General features: G+C 40.5%; 2 protein-coding genes across 2 annotated transcripts; both read left to right on the top strand.

Moving 5' to 3' along the window:
* The first annotated feature begins 5,075 nt into the window (after positions 1-5,075).
* LOC138787441 (granzyme A-like) lies at positions 5,076-11,840 on the top strand. Its single transcript, XM_069964740.1, has 5 exons — positions 5,076-5,182; positions 7,909-8,047; positions 8,557-8,695; positions 10,492-10,767; positions 11,382-11,840. Exons 1-5 carry the CDS (start codon positions 5,131-5,133, stop codon positions 11,556-11,558), a joined length of 783 nt encoding a protein of 260 aa, XP_069820841.1. The 5' UTR covers positions 5,076-5,130; the 3' UTR covers positions 11,559-11,840.
* A 1,814-nt stretch (positions 11,841-13,654) lies between these two features.
* ESM1 (endothelial cell specific molecule 1) lies at positions 13,655-20,818 on the top strand. Its single transcript, XM_069964739.1, has 3 exons — positions 13,655-14,138; positions 19,270-19,425; positions 20,416-20,818. The coding sequence occupies exons 1-3, from the start codon at positions 13,838-13,840 to the stop codon at positions 20,502-20,504; spliced, it is 546 nt and encodes a 181-aa protein (XP_069820840.1). The 5' UTR covers positions 13,655-13,837; the 3' UTR covers positions 20,505-20,818.
* The last annotated feature ends 241 nt before the right edge of the window (positions 20,819-21,059 follow it).

Here is a 21,059-nt window from a genome sequence, read left to right as displayed (position 1 = left end):
CCATAGTGGTGGCTTCAGAAGATTATGTGGGGGACCTGGAGTTCTGGTTTGAAAGAGCAAAGTTATAATGGCCAAAGGTAAAGTGCACAGAGCAACATGTTTGGGTAAATGATAATCAAGGATGGATAACCAATTAATTGCCAATATTCGTTTCCAGATCCTCTAGAAATTGGAGCTATAATTAAAAATGTAAAATGCAGAAGTACAATACAGTACCCAAGCCGCCAAAGACACCACATAAAAGAAGAGCTTGGTTATTACATGGCTTTCATCTTAGCCTTTCATCTTATTACGTGAACTTAACCCTTCATTATGATGCTTTCTAATGAATAAGGTTAAACTACTGATAAAAAAAAACACTGATCAACAATCTTTTCAGAAAATCCGTAAGCGACTGTCACAGTGGCACATGCTGTTTCATGTCAACTACTCAAAATTTGAATGATAACACGAGGAAGGCAAAGCTGTAGAATTATGGAAATGACAGGATGGATAGATATGGTGATAATTCAAACGTTTAAAAAAATTATAATAAAGTAGTCATTTTTTAATACTTTACTGGAATAGTAAAACAAATCCACTTTAGAGTCTTAGGGTATGTTCACACTGAGTAATATAGGGGGTATTCGGGTGCGGAATCCCCCCTGCCTTAGTGTGTCAATCGGTGGGCTTGTGCGCTTCTGCTCTCGCCTCTCTCCGCTCAAAGAATAGACATGTCAATTCTTTGAGTGGAGAATAGCAGAAGCATAGGCGCACAAGCCTTCCCATTGGAACACTGAGGCAGGTGGGATTCCGTAGTGGAATACCCCTATGTTACTCACTATGAACATACAGTACCCTTAAAGTGTCCATGTCATTACAAAAAGCTTTTGTCATGTGGCAGACATATTTCAAACTTTTTGACTGGTTGAGATCTGAAATTTTAGACCCCCAGTGATATCTTAAAATGACTAGGAAGAAGTGCACAGTTGCGTAACTAGAAATGGCTTGGCCCCATGAGCAACCTTTTGATTGGACCCCCACCAACTGACCACTAAGCCGTCAAGTGTAGTCATAATTGCTTAAAGTGTCACTGTCATTACCGCTTTCTAAATCTAAATCAACAGTAGATGTCATTTAAAGCAAGTTTGCTATATACATTTACAATTTTTTCGTTGTTATCAGGCTGCAATACAATGCTGTACTTACCAGAAATCCAGGTCCAGTCTCCAGAAGGCAGATTTTCTGACTTGCACTGGTTGAAAAAAAAAAACAGACTAAACACAGGAATTCCGGCCAGTACAGAGAGTCACGGCTCAGTGTGTCCGCCAATCACATGACTACCGTCTCTCTGTGAGCGCTCAGATGGCCTGGGATACATAAGACTTCTTTTCTGACTCTGAGAGAAAAAAAGAGTCAGAAAAAAGGAAGTGCGTGTTTTCCATGATAACGAAAAAATAATAATGAATGTAAATTGCAAACTTGCTTTATATCACATCTATTGTTGATTTAGATTTTGAAAGTTATAATGACAGCGACACTTTAAGTACAATACTTTGAAGAGGTTGTATAACGTTAGAAAAACATGGCGCTGCTTTCCCCGGGAAACATCCACATTCTGGTCTATGGGCTGTGTCTGCCATTGAACGTTTGGATCCTCACGTAACATCCATTTGTAAAGGAAAATCTGTAATTCAAGATGTGTGATGGGTTCCTATAAGTGACACATGCAGCGTACGACAAGTGGTTTTTATTATTTGTTCCAGCACATTGTTCAGCTGAACGGTTGCAGAGACCACCAAACCTCAGCAATGACATGCGCTCTTAACAGGTAGGAAACCCGTTCCTGTGGCTTCGGCTTAAATATTCACATTGACTCAGCAATAGAAGTTTATAGTAAATGTAATACAGCATAGTATGGTGCTCTCAGAGGGGCTTACAGTGCGGGTGGGAGTACCTGCCCGTGGGAACCGAAGTTACAGGCTTTAATGATACCATTCCTATGACATGTATAGATCATTCACATCCCCTGACTCCTCCAACATAGCAGCAGATATGACAGTGGTGTCGGTGGTTAGCAGATATCCAACGGATAACTATTGAGATAATGGAAGTTTATGCTTTAGTAGATTTACTAGTGCTGGATCCTCTTTACCCTATTGCTGCAGTACAAGAGAAAATTACATGTGTTGTGTTCTCATATAAAAAAATTTTTATATACTTACTGTTAAAAACGTATCCATCCACGCTTCTGCGCAACTCAGTTCTCCGCTTGTACTGCGAGAAAGTTGGGAATTGATATTGTACCTCACTACCATTTGTGTTTGACCTCGGCTCTGTCACTGGTATAGTTTTGTTTCTCATTTTATCTCTAGTTTTGTTCTCTTGGTTATGACCTCTGGCTAAGTGTCAAATTAGACGGGCAATGGCGGTTCGATCAATAATGTAAACGGGCGCCGATTTGCTACGTCGCTGGGCCTATTATACGGCTCCATAATCATTTAGCAAGGGCTGCACAGACATTGCATACACCACCTCTCCACGCTCCCAATATTGTTCTGTCCTCTGCTTGCTTCCCAGAGCAATGCTTCAGAGCGATCTCTGGATTGACAGGCCACTTAGCCAATCACTGTCAGTTCAGAGATTCGCTCTGAAGTTACATTTGCAGCTCTGGGAAGCAAGCAGAGGACAGAACAATATTGGGAGCGTGGAGAGGTAATGTATTGTTAGCCGTCGGATGCGCATCGCTGTTACACCTAGCGATGCATGGTCGGTAGCTGATGATTTTAGGTGAGGGCCAAAAGACATAACCAGCTGATGATCGATGTCATTAACTGATCGTTGTCCCAATTACACAGAGCGATAACTGGCCAATTGTGGCTGATTCGTACCTGGCTGGTTTATGATGTGGACTATTCTGTAGCTCTGATGGCCCTATACGTAGCCAGAGTAGGGAATGTAGCCCAGTTAGGGCCTGCCACCTTGAGCTGATTGTCAAATTAGGCAGGGACAGTGATCTGGGTTCAGTACAGGGCTTACTGTTCCCCTAGAGACATGAAAGTAACACTTAACAATAGACACAACTTACAAACGTACAGTAGTCAGTCTCAGTGGCTCATGTTGTTTGGTCTCGATTCCTCAACCTTGAAATTGCAACATCAAGAAGAATGTTGTAGAATTCTGGATATCACTAAATCACAGGACATGTTAATGATATACAAAAGACGAAAAATGAAAACAAAATCATCTTGTGTTATCCAGTATTGAATATGAGCACTGTAAACAGACATACATGAGCTCTGATCTGGCACAATATCGTAGAGGTTACCAATGGTTTCTGAGGAATCTTCTGAATGCACTTCCTTTGCTTTCCTTTGCAATTGGTTACCAATAATTTCACACATGTTCTCTTTGGAAGATAAGCCCAGAGACGCTGCTTACCATGGTAGAATGTTTAGGCCGTTGCAGGCTGCTCACAGTAGTGTAAGCAACACACGGCCTGGCATTGTCTCAGTGGCCGTACCACTGGTTCCACACAACCAAGGTGTGAAAGGAGGCAGGAAACCACCCGATCCTAGGCATGAGCATGGAGATCGCATGTAGCCAGCTGATGTCAGGAAGAGAAACATATTCCATTGTGGCCTAAACTGAATGGAGATTTAACGTAGCAAAAGTAATTTAGTCTTCAGTCGGAATTGGAGGGAGGCAGTGATGATGGAGACTAGTACTGATGGACGGAAACTGTAAAAGATAATCTAATACATTGCATATATATATATATATATATATATATATATATATATATATATATACATATAATATAAAGTGATGGCCAAGCATGTATATTCCTCCTGCATGATTCATTTGGGGGACAATTGACCTTTGTTCCCATGGTTATTGGGGAGTCCAAGCAGTTGGACCCTCACTGATCACATAATATTATACTATATATAAGGGATAATATTTAATCACTGATGAGATAAGTGTGATTGTCGTTTTAGAAAAAAATTTAAGTTTTGATTGGTCCTGTTCTGAGTGTTCAGACCCGTACAAATCGGGAGAATAAGCGGGGAGAGGACCGCGCTGCAGCACGCTCTCTGTAAGGCACAAAAGAGTTGGGCTCCATAGACTTACATTATGAGCTCGACTATTTTTTTTACAATCTCAGAAAGGGAGTGGATCACGCTGTTGCTGCCTTCTCCCAGCTCGTTTTCCCGATCAGTACGAGTCCAAACACTCAGACCCAGACTGATCAAAACTTTTGACAAGTCTTTATGACAAAAAAAACCTGAGATTGGCAGCACTCCTATGCATCTGTTCACACTGTAGGTTAAATGTCGCATGTGGCTGAAGTACAGACAAAAAAACAAAAAGTGCAACAGCAACCTGCAGGTGCAAGCGCTTATCGTACATACTCCCCTACTACTTCCTGTTGGCCTGCACTCCACTCATGTCCTGTGAGTATTATAAATAGAGATTTGGCTCCTATCTGCCCAGTTGAAGGCATATTCAGCCCAGGAGAGGCCATTGCTAGTGGGTGAGAATGCTAGAGTAGGGACCATGTCTCGAGGACACCTTAACGTGGTGACATGGTACACTCTGATCAAATTGTTTTTCTAAGATCCTATTATCTTGTTATCTATAGATTTTTATTGTGTGTATGCCGGGGGGAGGGGTAGTATGTATGGTAAGCCCCTGCAGGTTGCTGTTGCACTTTTAGTTTTTAGTCTATGTCTCTATGACATGTCAAAAGTTTTTTTTTAAACAACAGGTAGACTTTAATAGATCATGGGCTTTATGTCTCCACCTTATTGGATTACAATAACTCCATGTCTGCTTAAACCTAAAATAAAATGCCTATAATCCATCTATGGCGACATCTCATATTAAACTAAAGAAACAAAACCTCACAACTGAGGCTCCACAGACCCCTTTTTTGCATAAAGAAACAAAACCTAGAATCCCTGTCAGATATCATTCTGCATCACCTCGAGCTCTTATTTTCCTTGAAGGTGACAATTAATAACCATTTGACTCATAAACCACAGTTTGCAGATAATTCTGAGAAGTCAGACCACATGGCATGCTCACAGTGTATATATACACAAATGACGGCATAGCCCGCCTCAGCTTCTAAGGTGACCACCGAGAATGGAGCATCTCCTGACGCTACTGGTCTTCTCCTTGTTTCACATCAATGGACGTAAGTAGATGTTCTTCCATTGGGAGTTTAGCAGGATTGCTTTATGTGTCTCTTCTGCTTACTGTGTATGTACTTTGCTGCTACGTGCAACTTTTATTTGGTCCAGCATCTGCAGTGCTGAACCTTTAGAACCTTAGGTGTTGGGCTACGTTCACACAGAGCAAAAGGAGCGGATTACGCAAGGAAATATTTCCGCCTGAAATCAACTGACGCTGAATTCCGAGCAGAATATAAGCAGAATGTAAGCAGAATCCCTGCGTATTCTGCTAGGAAAGTGTTCAGCTCGTAATCAGCTCTTGACAAATTCAGCGCGGAATACTCGAGGAATCCGCGCTGAATCCGCATGCATTCAGCGCTGAAATTCAGCGAGTATTTGGTGAGTAAACTAGACTATACCAGAACATATACTAGAATCCTCCTCCCCCCCCCTTTTCCCCATTTCCGCGCTGATTCAGCGAGTAATTTCCGCTTGTATTACGCTTGTATTCCGCGCTGAATCCGCGCTGAATCCGCGCTGAAACAGAAAATCAGAGCCCCATTGATTTGTATAGGCTTCCGCTAGCGGAAGAATGAACATGTTCATTCTCCTGGCGGAAAGCGGATTAGTTCAGTGCGGAAATTCCACTGTGTGAACTGCAGAGCAGAATTTCCATTCAACACAATGGAAATTAGCTCTGCACCTATTTTAACGGCTGAAATTTCAGCGCTGATTCAGCGCAGAAATTCAGCTGCTTTTGCTCAGTGGGAACGAGCCCTTGGTGAGGAAACAGCAATATATAAATATACTGTATGTATGTGAATATTACCAAGACTTCAATGTACATTTAAAGAGCCATAGCTAGGGATGAGCAAACTTCAAAAGTGTCTATATTCGGCCACGTGGCCAAACCTGAACCCTCGGCATTTAACTCCTGGCATCTGTAGAAGTTGGATGCTGTCCAGGACTCCCTAGGGTGGCTTCCAACTTCTCCAGATGCCGGGAGTCGAATGCTGTGCCTTCGGATTTTGCCACTTGGCCGAGCCCAAACACTTCTCTGAAGCACCGGAAGATCAAAGGAGAAGCTAGAGGAGGACTCCTCCATTTTTCTGGCCAGACTCCTGAAAGGCTTAGTGATCAGTGTTTCCTGGCAGGATAAATGGGTACCTGTGAAGGGGGCCTTAGTGTAAACTTAGACAACACAGTCTAATTGCTTATTCACATCTTTGTTTCATCCCGCATTCAACTTGGCTACAATTAAAAATTTGTAACATTCGTAGTTGTTGTTTTTTTTCAAGGATGGGAAATGAGTGCACAAATTGTTATTGCATTTAAAATAAGGACCACAAGCACAACGTAAGGCTGGGTTCACACTGCGTTTTTCTGTCCGTTTAACTGACCGTTTTAAAATGATTACTTTTAACGTACACAAAAACGTGTGTAGGCTAAAAATAAATAAATAAAAGGGATCCGTTTTGATTAGAGATGAGCGAACCTGGAGCATGCTCGAGTCCATCCGAACCCGAACTTTCGGCGATTAGCGGTGGCTGCTGAAGTTGGATAAAGCCCTAAGGCTATGTGGAAAACATGGATATAGTCATTGGCTGTATCCATGTTTTCCAGACAACCTTACAGCTTTATCTAACTTCAGCAGCCGCCACTAATCAAATGCCGATCGTTTGGGTTCGGATCGACTCGAACCCGAACCCAGTTCGCTCATCTCTAGTTTTGATCCATTTTTTTAAATAATGGAAGTCAATGGAAAAACGGATCTAAACCAATCCACACAAATGCATAAATTTTTTTCATCCGTTTTTCCCATTAAACAGATACATTAAGTGCACTGCAAAAGCATAGTGTGAACACAGCCTACCTGAACGGGTGACAAACTGAGGACTTTCGAGTCCCACTGAAATCGATGGGACAGGTTTATTTCCATTTTTCTGGTGCCTGAATGCACCAGACAAATGAAAACCATAAATGCAGATGTGAACCATCATGCTCTGCTCCTGAGCTCTCTTTATACACCAGAACTTAACATTTAATATGTCAAAAATGTCACGAAGGCCTTAAAGGGGTTATCCAGCAAAAATCTTTTTCTTTCAAATCAACTGGTGTCAGAAAGTTATATAGATTTGTAATCTACTTCTACTAAAAAATCTCAAGTCTTCCAGTACTTATCAGCTGCTGTATGTTCTGCAAGAAATTAAAATAGTTTTAAGTCTGACACAGTGCTCTCTGCTGACATCTCTGGCCGAGACAGGAACTGTCCAAAGCAGGAGAGGTTTTCTATGGGAATCCCTATAGAAAGCTTCTCTAGCTGTGGACTGTTCCTGTCTGCCCTGTCTCTGGCAAGAGTAAATGCAGACATGTAAATCAGCGAGCCCCATTCAAACAATGTTATAACTTTCTAAAAAAAAAAAAAGCAGATCTGTAAATGCATTTGCGGACATGTGAATGAGGCCAAAAATGTATGGGGCTCTAATAACACCTGAAATGTGATGGTGGAAAGAGGGGTCAGGCTTGATGGATTGTTGCCCCACCTGTTTGTTCTCAGAGAAATAAGCTGCACTAGATCAAAACCTAAATAACAAATAATAGTCATATCTTAGGGGTTGGTTGCTCCATTGGATGTTCTCCATTGGTTGGGAATAATGAAGATCAATGGGTATACCTGAATCTGAAGTATATGACATTACAACGTATTACACAACATGGTAGTCATCTATTGATTTATCTTTATCCACAGATTTCTGCATGGAAATTTTTGGAGGGAATGAGGCTGCTCCGCACTCCAGACCCTACATGGCTTTCCTACCGGGAAAATTTGCATGCGGTGGGGCACTGATTAAACCAAACTGGATTTTAACTGCTGCACATTGTCCTGTGTAAGTATGTGCCCCTCACCGAGAGGATACCCAGCTGCATATTGTTCCTTTTTATAGCACTATTAGGGCATTTTGAGGAAATAGAATGGAGGGCCCATCCGTGAGCCACCTCACTCCAGCTAGAATAGATAACTGTATTCCTGCTGACAGATTAATGTAAATGAACATATACACATAGCATAATCATTTGTTGCCAATTCCAAATCAACTGAAAGTTTATCATGACAAACAACTTTTTAAAATGAATCGGGTTGGGTGATCAGCCGATTGTTACAGATCACCAGAGGAATTTGTGGTCATGTGTTTCCCTGCAGTGGCCACTACAGGTGAAATGTAATATTACACGAATGGTTGTCTTTTTAGTACCCTGGTGCGGTTCTCTATTTTGACTTCTATAGGGGAATGTACACCCTCAATATATCCTATATGTAAAGATGGTTCTCTGAAAGACAGTACCCCAATTGTCCTGACTGAAATGATTTTCTACTTATGTTTTTTTTTTTTTTTAGTGATAATAGTTCCTATGCTATACTAGGCGCACACCGGCTGCAAGATGCTAATGAGCAACAGAAGCTAAGAGTTAAGCGAGGCATTACCTTCCCCTGTTGGGATAGGGAACTCAAAACCAATGACATTCAACTTTTACAGGTAAGGATAAAAACAAGACATAAGTTATAACTAATAGGGCTTGTGCACAGAACTCAGACGGTGTTGGACATATCCATGGTTAACCAATCTTCTGGCGGCAGCTGTGTCTGCTTTAACATTAGGTTTGGTGATGGCTTCTGACATGTGGAGAGGAGGAGGGAGCCACATGAGCGCCATGTTGTGTACTGCAAATGGTGGCTCCTGCTGCCCCCTTCTGGGCTGTTCTTTGGACCATGACATGAGCCTCAGAAGTCTAGCAGGCACTTGCTACACACAGTAATCCCCTGTTGACAGGATTTCTTTGTTTAGCACTGGATTGTTGTGTATGTGGTATATTAATTTACCATTAAAGGGATTATCTAGGATAAAAATATATGTGTTTTCAGGTCATGTGTGGTATTTATTTAATGTAACAAAACCACACCCAAACTGAGGACAAGAGTGGTGCTGTTTCTAGAAGAAGGTGGCTATCTTTTTCTAAGCCTAGAGAACCCCTTTAAAGGAAAAGTACAACCAAAATGAAAAATCCACTGCAAGCAGGGGGTTGTGGGAAGATAATAAAGGATCTATACTACTTACGCGTCTCTGTGCCCCTGAACTGCGGCACCAGAAGCTCAGTGACTGCCGCTGGGCTCCAATTTCTCCCAGGTTTTGTGTAATCAGGACTTGGCGGGAAGGGCATTCCTGATGCAAAGACATTATAGGAGTAAAAGATCCAGGAGACTGGCAGGCAGCGCTTCGGGGCATAGGGACAATTAGTATAGATTCTTTACTATATTCCTGCACCCCCTTGCCTGCAGCGGATTTATCATTTTGGCCAGACTTCACTTTAAAGTTCTGACATGGCCAGAGGGGGGCAGTAGAGAGCTCATGTTGGGCTACAGCTTTGGCTTTCCCGGCATAATTGAAATCTTTAAAAAATAAATCAAAGATGATCATTATTGCAATGAATAATGCGCCACAATCTGTCGCTTTCATTTCAGAAATGTGAGGTTAAAGTCGTACAGAATGATGCCCCCTTTTGGCAACGTTTTGCACTTTTGGCAGCGAAAAAACAAACTACCATGTGATCAGCATTACCAAGCTTTTCTTTTCATAAACGATTAGATTGAGCCTGGTTATGCAGATCACATGGCCACATAATCAATGAGGCTCTAATTATGTAAGCAAAGAAATGCAACAAAACTGTGAATGTGGGACCACAGCCTAAGGGCCAGTTCACACTGAGCAAAGTCGGGGGAATTCTGCGGCAGAGTTCTCCGACGCAGAATCCTGCCTGCCTCAGTGTCAAACAGTGTCTCTATAGGAGGGCTCGCACACCTCCGTTCTCCGCTAAAAAAATTGACTTGTCAATCTTTTGAGCGGAGAGTGGCGGAAGCGGAGGCGCCCAAACCCTCCCATACAGACACTCTTTGGCACTGAGGAAATTTTGCTTAGTGTGAACTGACCCTAGGGCAAAGTCCCAGCTTTTCCTGAACAGCCGGTCTTGTGAAGGGTTTTAGTAAGTAGTGGTTAGCACCTGCCAACAGTGTCCAAGGAAGGAAAACCAGTGAATGAGAAACAGCATCATAAGTACCCAAGACTCATTGATGTGAATGGGGAACATAGGTTAGACCAATCCCATGGAAGAACCACTGTAAAAACTACAGAAAAAACAACTGCCGACAATGATGAAAACATGTCAGAGCACACAGAGCATTGCCACTTGTTATCATGCTGTGTGCTGCATACCCACTATAGGCCGATAGTTGGATGCGATGTCTCATCTATGTACATGGTTTTTTTTTTTTTTAAAGCTGGAGAAACCTGCAAAGCTGAACAAGTTTGTTGCCGTTCTTCCTCTACCAAAAAGCGAGGAAAAGATCGCGATCAAGAAAATGTGCAGCGTGGCCGGGTGGGGAGCAACTAAAGCAAGAGGAAATACACCATCAGACGTCCTTCGAGAAGCCAATCTGATCATTTCTGACCAAGTCGCCTGTAAGGAATTATACTGCAAAAAATATAAGCAAGTCATAACCAAGAGCATGATATGTGCAGGACCACCTAAAAAGCGAAAGGATGACACATGTGCTGTAAGTAATACTGGATGTAAATTATACTGTGTGACCCCAAACATATAGAGAATATAGTCACTGCCGCCTACAGGTATGTATCTCTATGAGATGGTCCATCAGATCAGGGTCTCATGGAGATACATAGGTGGTAATGACTTTCGATACTTTAACACAGGGATGGGATACCTTCGGCCCTCCAGTTGTTGCAAAACTACAATTCCCATCATGCCTGGACAGCCTTCGGCTGTCCAGGCATGATGGTAGTTGTAGTTTTTCAACAGTTGGAGGGCCGAAGGTTCCCCATCCCTGCTTTAACATATCAAGGTAGATTACAGGGATTCTGGGAAAATATGGCAGTGCTTAGAAAATGGACCTGCCGATGTGAGTAAGCTTGGTAAGATATGACCAGCTCCATTCAACTCTCCTGGGAGGGCAGATCAGCCCAAATACCGAAGAGATGGGAAAAGCTGATCAGTCTGATGGGGTATAGTGGCCCAATCTGTAGGGGTGTAAGAACCTACATAATGCAGGCAGAAATATTATAATCAGACAACCTGTGGGGCTGTATTGGAACCTTAGAAGCTTCTATTGTCCATGAGCATTAAATGAATGCCCTATATGATCTATTTCAGGGTGATTCCGGCGGCCCCTTGATCTGTGATAATAAATACGCAGGTGTTGTCTCATTCGGACCAATTCAATGCGGTGATGGGAAGACTCCAGGCGTCTACACACGGCTTACGGATAAATATCTCAAGTGGATCCGAGACACAATCGGAGGAGATTCTTATGAAGAGTACGCAGTATAAATACACTACCAGGGAGAAATGAAGTTGGATTCATATAAAGAACGCTGAACCAGAATAGTGATAAAACCCAAAAATAAATGACCGGGTCACCGTCACTTCCAGATGGACCTCATAGGCACTGTCATCATGGCAGAACTTGGGTTGAAGATCCCCTCTAAGCTAGTATAACAATAGTTGATTCTGCTTAGTATAGATTAGAGTAAACTCTGTGATGCTCTTTGTGTCAGCTGTAATATAGATTAATATAGATGAAAAAACAATAAACATAAAAATGATTTCTGATCTGTGTCATTTGTTGATTGATATACAGTATATGGCTTGAATAATTGTGCGGCCTGAACACGTAAACAATATCTGGATCATTTGTGCAGCCCATAAACTTCAGCCATACTTCTCCTATCTACAAAGGACAATGTGCATTCAATAAAGCTGCACAAAAGATATGATAAGCTGACAAACAGGCGTTTTTTTTTATTCATCAGCTGATCGCTGGCTCTTTTACATGGTCTGATTATGGGGAATCAGCATTCCATGAAAAACTCATTTGTCTGATAATTGTTAAATGGTCTTTAGGGGCTCACTCATAAATACCCTGTCACAGTTTAGTATCCTTCAAAAATACCTTTAGGTTTTCTAGGAGTCCATGACCTTGGGTGTCTAAACAGATCAGTGAGTAAGAAATATGGACCTTTGAAAACAAAAGCCTTATGTGAATTAAACATGGAGAGTCATGTGGGCCCAGTAAGAGGGTGGTATATATCCAGTGCTGTTCAGAAGTTTTAGACAGTTGTCGAAGAAATGCTGCATGGTAAGGCTAGGTTCTTGCTGTTCATGTTCATGATCATTATTAGTGGTTGTCTACGAGATGGCCGCCTTCCCGAAGTGGGAACATAGCCTAAGAATGCTTTCAAAACAGAATTGATAAAAGAATGCCTTGGGCTATAATGACCAGTGAGACCCATCCCACAGGACTCTTCCTAGCTGGTGCACCCCTAGTTAGTTCATATCCAGAACCTTGGTAGGGAGAGTGCTGGTTAGACAAAACCTATTTAGTTCTAGTTTTAGAAGAGAGGAGTTGAAGGATAGAGAATGAAATAAGAATAGTAAGTAGTGAGATGCACAGAATGAGACGATACAAGAACAAGTAGAGTTAGTTGGCAAGGCCTACCTTGGATCACTCTAAACCAAGCCAGCTTCTGCCAGGCAGCCTTAAGGGCATCTCTTCTGTAGCCTTCAAGAAGTAGATCTTTTTTCTAGTCTGAGAGGGTGGTAATGTCAAGAGCCTCTTAGCAGTTTATTTTTTTAGTGGACCTCTGATTGGGTTCGGACCTCTGCTGACCACTGTGATTTCTATCTGTCTCAGGAACTAGCTTAGGACACTCACTTACACCACATAGGTTACCTTTGTTTCACCTGAACCATCCTATATCATCTTGATTTGAAACTGTAATCAATTGAAGAACTGTGCCTCCATAGTTTGTGACTACCGGGACACTGGTCTCATTTCACCTCCTTCTGGTGACCTGCCCTAAATCACACCTGCAAAACAATAGGTGTACCCCATGACACCATCAGCCATGCACTTTAATTGGGTGCACCCTGGTGGAGATGAAGATATTACTAGCATCCGACACCTATGGAGCACCCCGACTATTACTGTTATGTGTGAAAACTACAAAGGGTCCCAAGTCTCAGCTGGCCCTACACCTTCCCATTCGTGGTGGCACCTTCACTCCTATACATATGTTACAGTGGGGATTGGGGCTACCTGTTACACCCCCTTTCTTAGGGATCTTAGAGACCCTCTGTAATCCCCAATGCACTATAAATAAAAAATTGGATTGACTTTTGACGAAAATTTTTTCGAGAAGTACCATAAGGAAGGGAAAAGTTACTTCTGCTATTCTCCTCTTCCCTTGTCATTTTTCTGTAATTCTCGCTGATATTTTTAGTTCTTCGTTGAAGACATGTAAAAGAAAAAAGACAAAAAAAACCCAGCTGTTTGTCTAAACAAAACAAATGACATCAACGGAGGCTTTTCAATTCCTGGATGGCAGCAGCAGCTTGTTAATCCAGCCTCCATCCTGGATCTCATGAAGTAAAACAAGGGAGGCTGGCAGTAGGACAGCACTGCCGGATTGAGGAAGCTGACGACTGACAAGCCTGTGGGAAGACAATGTATAAAGCTGCGAAATTTGTAGGTTGATGCTCAGCTACTACTTTGGATCTGTTCCTGTCCTGTGCTGAAGCTCAGTGCCCAGTCCGCCCTGTCTGCAGATATGAAGTGCTGCATCTTAGTCGCCTCTCTCTTGATGAACATGCACCTTGGCACAGCTTGGAATGCCCAGTATGCTGTGGACTGCCCCGAGCGCTGTGACAGCAATGAGTGCAAGAGCACCATAAGGTGTAAGAGGACTGTGCTGGACGACTGTGGCTGCTGCAGGGTCTGTGCTGCAGCCGCTGGGGAAACTTGCTACCGGACAGTGTCTGGCATGGATGGGGTTAAATGTGGGCCCGGACTGAAGTGCCATTTTTTTACAGAAGAGGATGATTTTGGGGATGAATTTGGAATCTGCCGAGGTAATAACCACACATTATACAATCTCTATGCTGACTTTAACCAATTGTTGCCTTTTCCATTACAATCTTAAATTTAGCTTTTATCTTTTAAATAAAATCCTCAATACTTTAAGAATACAATCTGTGACCCTGTGACTCTCCCGGCATTAGCACAATCTACAGATGTAGCAGAGCTGAATGTGCCGTTTAACTCCTTGAGGCTATTTTATGATCTCTGACAACTGTTTCACTTATAGAATTGTTGTCCGTCTCATGTATAACATATTGTAATATTAAGATAGGTTGTGCCACTTGTCAAACTCAGCTCTGCTACATTTAATAGTTTTTAAATTTTACATATGTGTTTAAAAATAATTGCATTCCTGGCATAGTTTGTCTCGAGCTTTCCAACTACATTCATATAGCATTAATATATACCATAGTGTTAGAATGAACAGTAACCGTCCAAGCACATTTTATTTCTACATAGAATTCTATCTATCTATCTATCTATCTATCTATCTATCTATCTATCTATCTATCTCCTATCTATCTATCTATCTATCTATCTATCTATCTATCTATCTATCTATCTCCTATCTATCTATCTATCTATATATCTATCAATTATCTATCTATCTATCTATCTATCTATCTCATATCTATCTATCTATCTATCTATCTATCAATTATCTATCTATCTATCAATTATCTATCTATCTATCTATTATCTATCTATCTATCTCTCATCTGTCTTACAGCTATGTAATATCTTATTATGTATGTAATATTTAGGATAATAAAGGCTTACCTGCAATCCTATGAGAATATGATGTTATTAGATACAACAATGAGACTTGCTTGTGCTCTACATCTTACAAACTCTGCATATACAGTAAGTGATTGCAGGAGTCCTAGAGAACAGCTGCCTTACTCTAAGGGTGACTGGGCAGTGTCCCCACCACAGACCTGTACATTTCTTTGGATTTATGTGTTCTGGCTTTAACACCAATCACTTACAGCTGTCATGTAGTTATGTAGTGTATGTACTTTAAAGTGTGCTGTAGTGGATATGTTATTAGGCCAGAATATAGATCGTAGATATTGTAATATATATTAGATATTAAGTATTAGCAAGATGGATTTTAGAGATATAAATATTAGAATGATTAATACAAAGATATTGGAAGAAATATTTTAAATGTAGATTAAATAATAAATAAATATAAATAAGATAGATAGATAGATAATAGATAGATAGATATGAGAACAAATATATATATATATATATATATATATATATATATATATATATATGATAAATACATAGATAACTAGATAGATTGCACATTCAAAAGGCAATGATGTAAGTGCTTGCAAAGAAAATCCCTTGGCTTGGGTTCCCCAATGTATCAATGTATCTGCAGCACATCCGCAGCACACCAACTTAATGTGAGATAGATAGATAGATAGATAGATAGATTATAGATGATAGATAAATAGATAGATTAAAGAGAATAGACAGGACATAGATAGATATACAATAGATTAAAAGATAACACAGACAAATAATATATTTACTATACATGTAAACTTCCTACAAGTGCTTGTGGTTTCCTGATAAAAGCCAGGTTAGATTTATATCAAAGAACACACATTCTATTCATATAAACCCACATAACCACAAGATACACACTGACAGTGTACACAAGCTGTACAGTATATAGTAGCAGATACCATGAGGGAGGTATAAGCACAAGATGGCTAGTATATCTATAAAGGACAAAAACAGCCGGACCCCCAGGGTACAGACCACTGCTATAGTTTAGTGTATGGTTGCAGCCTGTTTCTATCATGAATCCTATAGCTCTTTTGCTGATCCTCATTTCTTGGCCATAGGCTTATAGAGGAGAGCAGTTACAAGAAGCATTTGTCCTTTTGGAGGACCTGTGTTTTATTATACAGAAAGTTTATTAATGGAAATGGAAATGTATTTAGTGTAATCCCCCCTTTCCCCACTGGTGGCGCTGCTGCAGATTTGAACACTTCATATCAGGTTTCTCTATAGATCAGTATTTATTGGTATACTTGTATGTATAATCTGTGTCCTCACACATTACTATCAATGGTAGTCAAACCAAGATAGAGACAAGACAGAAGATTTTAGGTGGACAGATGGATGAAAGTATGGCTATGTTCACATGCAGTATCTTGGTCAGTATTTGTAATCAAAACCAGGACTAGGTTAAAAGCACAGATAAGGTGACAGTTTTTAAATGATAGCTTTTCTCTCTTGGCTCAATTCTTAGTTTTGACTAAAAAATACTGATTAAAATACTGTGTGTGAACATGCTGTGCAGCCACAATATTGTATAAGCCACATTAGATAAAGGGCACGTTTTCCAATGGGAAGGTGGTTTTGTAGCATCAAAAAAAAACAAAATTGTCTCAGAAATCAATTGCCACAATCAGATTTGCAAAATCTCAGCTCTGTGTTCAGCACCATGGACAACACATTGAACACATCAACTAGCTGTGCATGACAGGGAACATTGATAACTTTTGAAACAATACGAATAGAGAGATAGGTGATTGATGGATGCAAAAATGTGTACACCTTTTACATGTGTGTGAATAAAACAATTTTTCACTTTTTTCACTTATGTAGTCTACTGTGGATTTTTTTACATTTCTCTGCAGCTTTGTTGCTTGTTTGGATAGATAGATAGATAGATAGATAGGAGATAGATAGATAGATAGATAGATAGGAGATAGATAGATAGATAGATAGGAGATAGAGAGATAGTTATATGATAGATAGATAGATAGATAGATAGATAGATAGATAGATAGATAGATAGATAGATAGATAGATAGATATAATAGAGGAAAATCCACAGCACTCCTTAGTAACTTCAAAAAGGTGCGGTTTATTCAAAAGACTTGTGCAGCATACAAACGTGACATACGCTTGAAAATAGCGACAGTCAGCCGCTGAAACGTTGCGTTTGTATACTGCACAAGTCTTTTGAATAAACCGCACCTTTTTGAAGTCTACTAAGGAGTGCTGTGGATTTTCCTCTATTATATATATCGGTCTCTTGGTCCTGACCAGGATCCGCTGGCACCCGCTGCTTGGAATTGATGTGCTGCTCCAATTTCCTACTTTTAGATAGATAGATAGATAGATAGATAGATAGATAGATAGATAGATACATGATAGGTAATAGATAGATAGTAGATAAATAAATAGATAGATAGATAGATAGATAGATAGATAGATAGATAATAGATAGGAGATAGATAGATAGATAGATAGATAGATAGATAGATAGATAAATAGAAGATAGATAGATGATAGATAGATAGATAGATAGATAGATAGATAGATAGATAGATAGATAGATAGATAATAGATAGGAGATAGATGATAGATAGATAGATAGATAGATAGATAGATAGATAGATAGATAGAAGATAGATAGATAGATAGATAGATAGATAGATAGATAGATAGATGATAGATAATAGATAGATAGATAGATAGATAGACATATGAGATAGATAGATAGATAGATAGATAGATAGATAGATAGGAGATAGACATATGAGATAGATATGAGATAGATAGATAGATAGATAGATAGATAGATAGATAGGAGATAGATAGATAGATAGATAGATAGATAGATAGGAGATAGATAGATAGATAGATAGATAGATAGATAGATAGATAGATAGATAGATAGGAGATAGACATATGAGATAGATAGATAGATAGATAGATAGATAGATAGATAGATAGGAGATAGACATATGAGATAGATATGAGATAGATAGATAGATAGATAGATAGATAGATAGATAGGAGATAGATAGATAGATAGGAGATAGATAGATAGATAGATAGATAGATAGATAGATTATAATGAGGAAGTGAAAGCTAACAGGTATTTTACTACCAACCACAATATTATCCGGACTAAGGAAATGCTTACAAAGTGATCTCCAGATGAGTCATTGTTTCTAAGACCAAATCCTTACATAGTGATCCCCTTTTATATTGTGTTGGACATGCTGTATCCAGTGCACATAAATATAGTGAGGTTTCAGTCTGGCAGATTTCTGTATTTCCACAAGCCGCTCTTTAGCTGCCATGACACAAGACCTGACGACAACCTCTGAGGACACATGAGGATTGAAGCGCCGGGCCAGCTGACTAACCTGATCTTCACTTCCAAGAAAATGGCCTTTTTTTAATTGTTTCCATATTTCGGTTGCTCCCCCTCATTTCTGCACAATCTCTTCTTAATGCAGCACATTGTTGATTCATGTCGCTGATAAATCCTCCTCAGGTTAGGCGGCTGGTCCCTTGACAGCTATAGACCTGCATGTTTCACATGATAGAAGCTTCTTCTTCTTCTTAAGAATCCCAATAATCTAGAGCTTCTACTTAAAGAGGTATTCCCATCTGAATAAGTTACTCCCTATGTACAGGATAACGGATAACAATCTGTGATGGGGCACACCCACCAATAAGCTGGATACCCATAGGGAATACCCCTGTATAGGGAATACCACTGTATTTCTGTGTACTGGTAGATGAGACTCTCAACAGAGTCATCAAAATACTATCTGTATCAATGGCGTCTACAATGGTGCGTCTTTGTTACTTGACGATGCACAACCAACAACTTGTTTTTTATTGCCTCTCATATAGAAATGTACAGATATTACCTAGGCTGTATCCCTGTTTTCCAGGTGGTACTCGGGCAGTCTCCACCTTCCCCACGAAACGGGAAGGCATCGGGAAGGTTCGAGAAAGTTCGAGTTTGATCGAACCAAAGATGTTCAAACAGCTCTACTGCACAATACCAGTGCCAGTCTTTTTGAACAGTGATCGTTTAATAAGCCTTCTATGGCTAAATCAATTACAGGCCAGGCCACATGAACGATCACAGATCGTGGGGCCCTTTAATTCACTCATTGCGATTTAACTGGCCGCACAAAAAAGCCAATAAGCTGACTGTCGTAGAGTCATAAATACTTCAATGACTCCAAATGACTTCCCTACAATGCCATTTACTGTGTGTGAGTGAAATAATTCTGCTGCTCATTGTAATGCTCCTCTGTCCTTCTTGTTGTGTTGTAGAATGTCCATATGGCACCTATGGGATGGACTGCAGAGGAACCTGCAACTGCCCATCTGGAATATGCGATCGGGTGACAGGAAAATGCTTGAAATTTCCTTTTTTCCAGTTGACTGGACCCAAGCCTGCCAATAAACGAAAACCCTCCTCATCTTCTGGTACGTTTCAAATAATTTACGAAATACCATAACATCCAGCTACAGAAAACAATAACTGAGGATATAAACAATCATGGTAGTCATCCTCTTCCATATGTCATATATATTCGATATTTCCAAATCATGTATGGGAACTCCTTTTCTTACCTCAAACGGCATTGTCATGGGACTAAGCAATTCTCAGCCACTGTCTAGAGGACCATCCATTGACGACATTATGTGAACCTGTTGTCTGGGCAAGTATTAGTCAGGAGATGGTCAGGAGCTAGTCTGATCTCCACTGCCATCCAAGCCCAGACAAAGCAGCCAAGCCCCTCCAAATTTATATTTCCCATGGAAGGTGGGGGTAAAGGAGGGAACAAACGGCCAAGCACTGCTTCTTGTTGCTACGTGCATGTGACAGAAGATGGGCACACAGTCCTCCTACTCCCCTCCCAGAGCTCTCCTTCCAGTTCTCCACCCATAGCTGTTGCAGAACATCTCATTTCACTTCACTGAAGACTATTGCACAATAAGCCCAACTGCAGCACCTGCTGTCTTCATTCCCTGTCAGCTCCTCATTCTGTGGCATCATTCATTTACAAGACAGCATGCTGTAGACACTCAATATTTATATATGTATTAGTGTATATGACATGGCAATGGTGATGTAGGCTGGAGAGGCTGGTAAGAGTTGTTGACATCATCTCCTGTGACATGAGAAGATGCATTGTCTATGGTGAGAGGGAGGAGCCAGGGAGCTGGAAACAATACCATATTATGTCGTTCTTTTTCATTTTTAAACTTCCTGTCAGGCGTGAATCACAGAAAAGTGGTATCATTAGTAATAACATAAGTAATATATTAGTTCTATATTTGGGGTTTCATTTAAAATCAATTTACTGATACAGAAATACCCCTTTAAGGCTGTTGTGGGGGTGTTCTTGTGTCGCAGGTATGAAGTATAAAACTCATCAAACATTGAAATCTTTTTCTTTTCTTTTTTTCTAGACCTTGATATGGCTTCAGGAGATGGGAACAGCGTCAAGGATAAGGATAAAGGATCTCGATCAGGAATAAAATGGTTAAATCCGCGCTGATAACTCCTTTACAGTTGTGTATAAGAAGGGCTGTGTGGACATTGGACTGAGGGAGAACATGAGAATATAATAGGATATCATCCAGACAAAGCGGAGGCGTCATTTATTGGGAAGTCGTCTCTCCACATGACACTGATAATTTATAGCAATGGAGAGATCCTGATGGATGTGGGATTATTACAGATGTACACCTTTGTTCTGTGAAGCGAGTAGCTGTTCAACCTTTTTTTGTAAATGTGTAGTTATATAAACTTTTTATTTTGGATCATTTCCTGTCGTCTATTATATCTAATACAGATTTCATGTGTATTTAAATAAATGCTTTGTAGATTAAACTGGTGTCATGTCTGCCATCATTTTTCATGTCATTTGGGATTATTAGGATAAGGTAAGCACACCCAATGTACAGAAGAATTTTAAGGGGTTATCTGGTTAGGGAAAACACTTTATATACTGTTGCAAGTATATAGTAAAGAGCCTATGCTTACCTTGCCGCGCTCCCCTGCGGTCCTCCCTCAATGAGTTCTCCCGCCTCCACTTCCAAGATGGACTCAT

The sequence above is a fragment of the Dendropsophus ebraccatus genome, chromosome 3 (assembly GCF_027789765.1).
Source record: "Dendropsophus ebraccatus isolate aDenEbr1 chromosome 3, aDenEbr1.pat, whole genome shotgun sequence".
Classification (NCBI taxonomy): Eukaryota; Metazoa; Chordata; class Amphibia; order Anura; family Hylidae; genus Dendropsophus; species Dendropsophus ebraccatus.
This window is presented reverse-complemented; position numbering and strand designations above follow the sequence as displayed.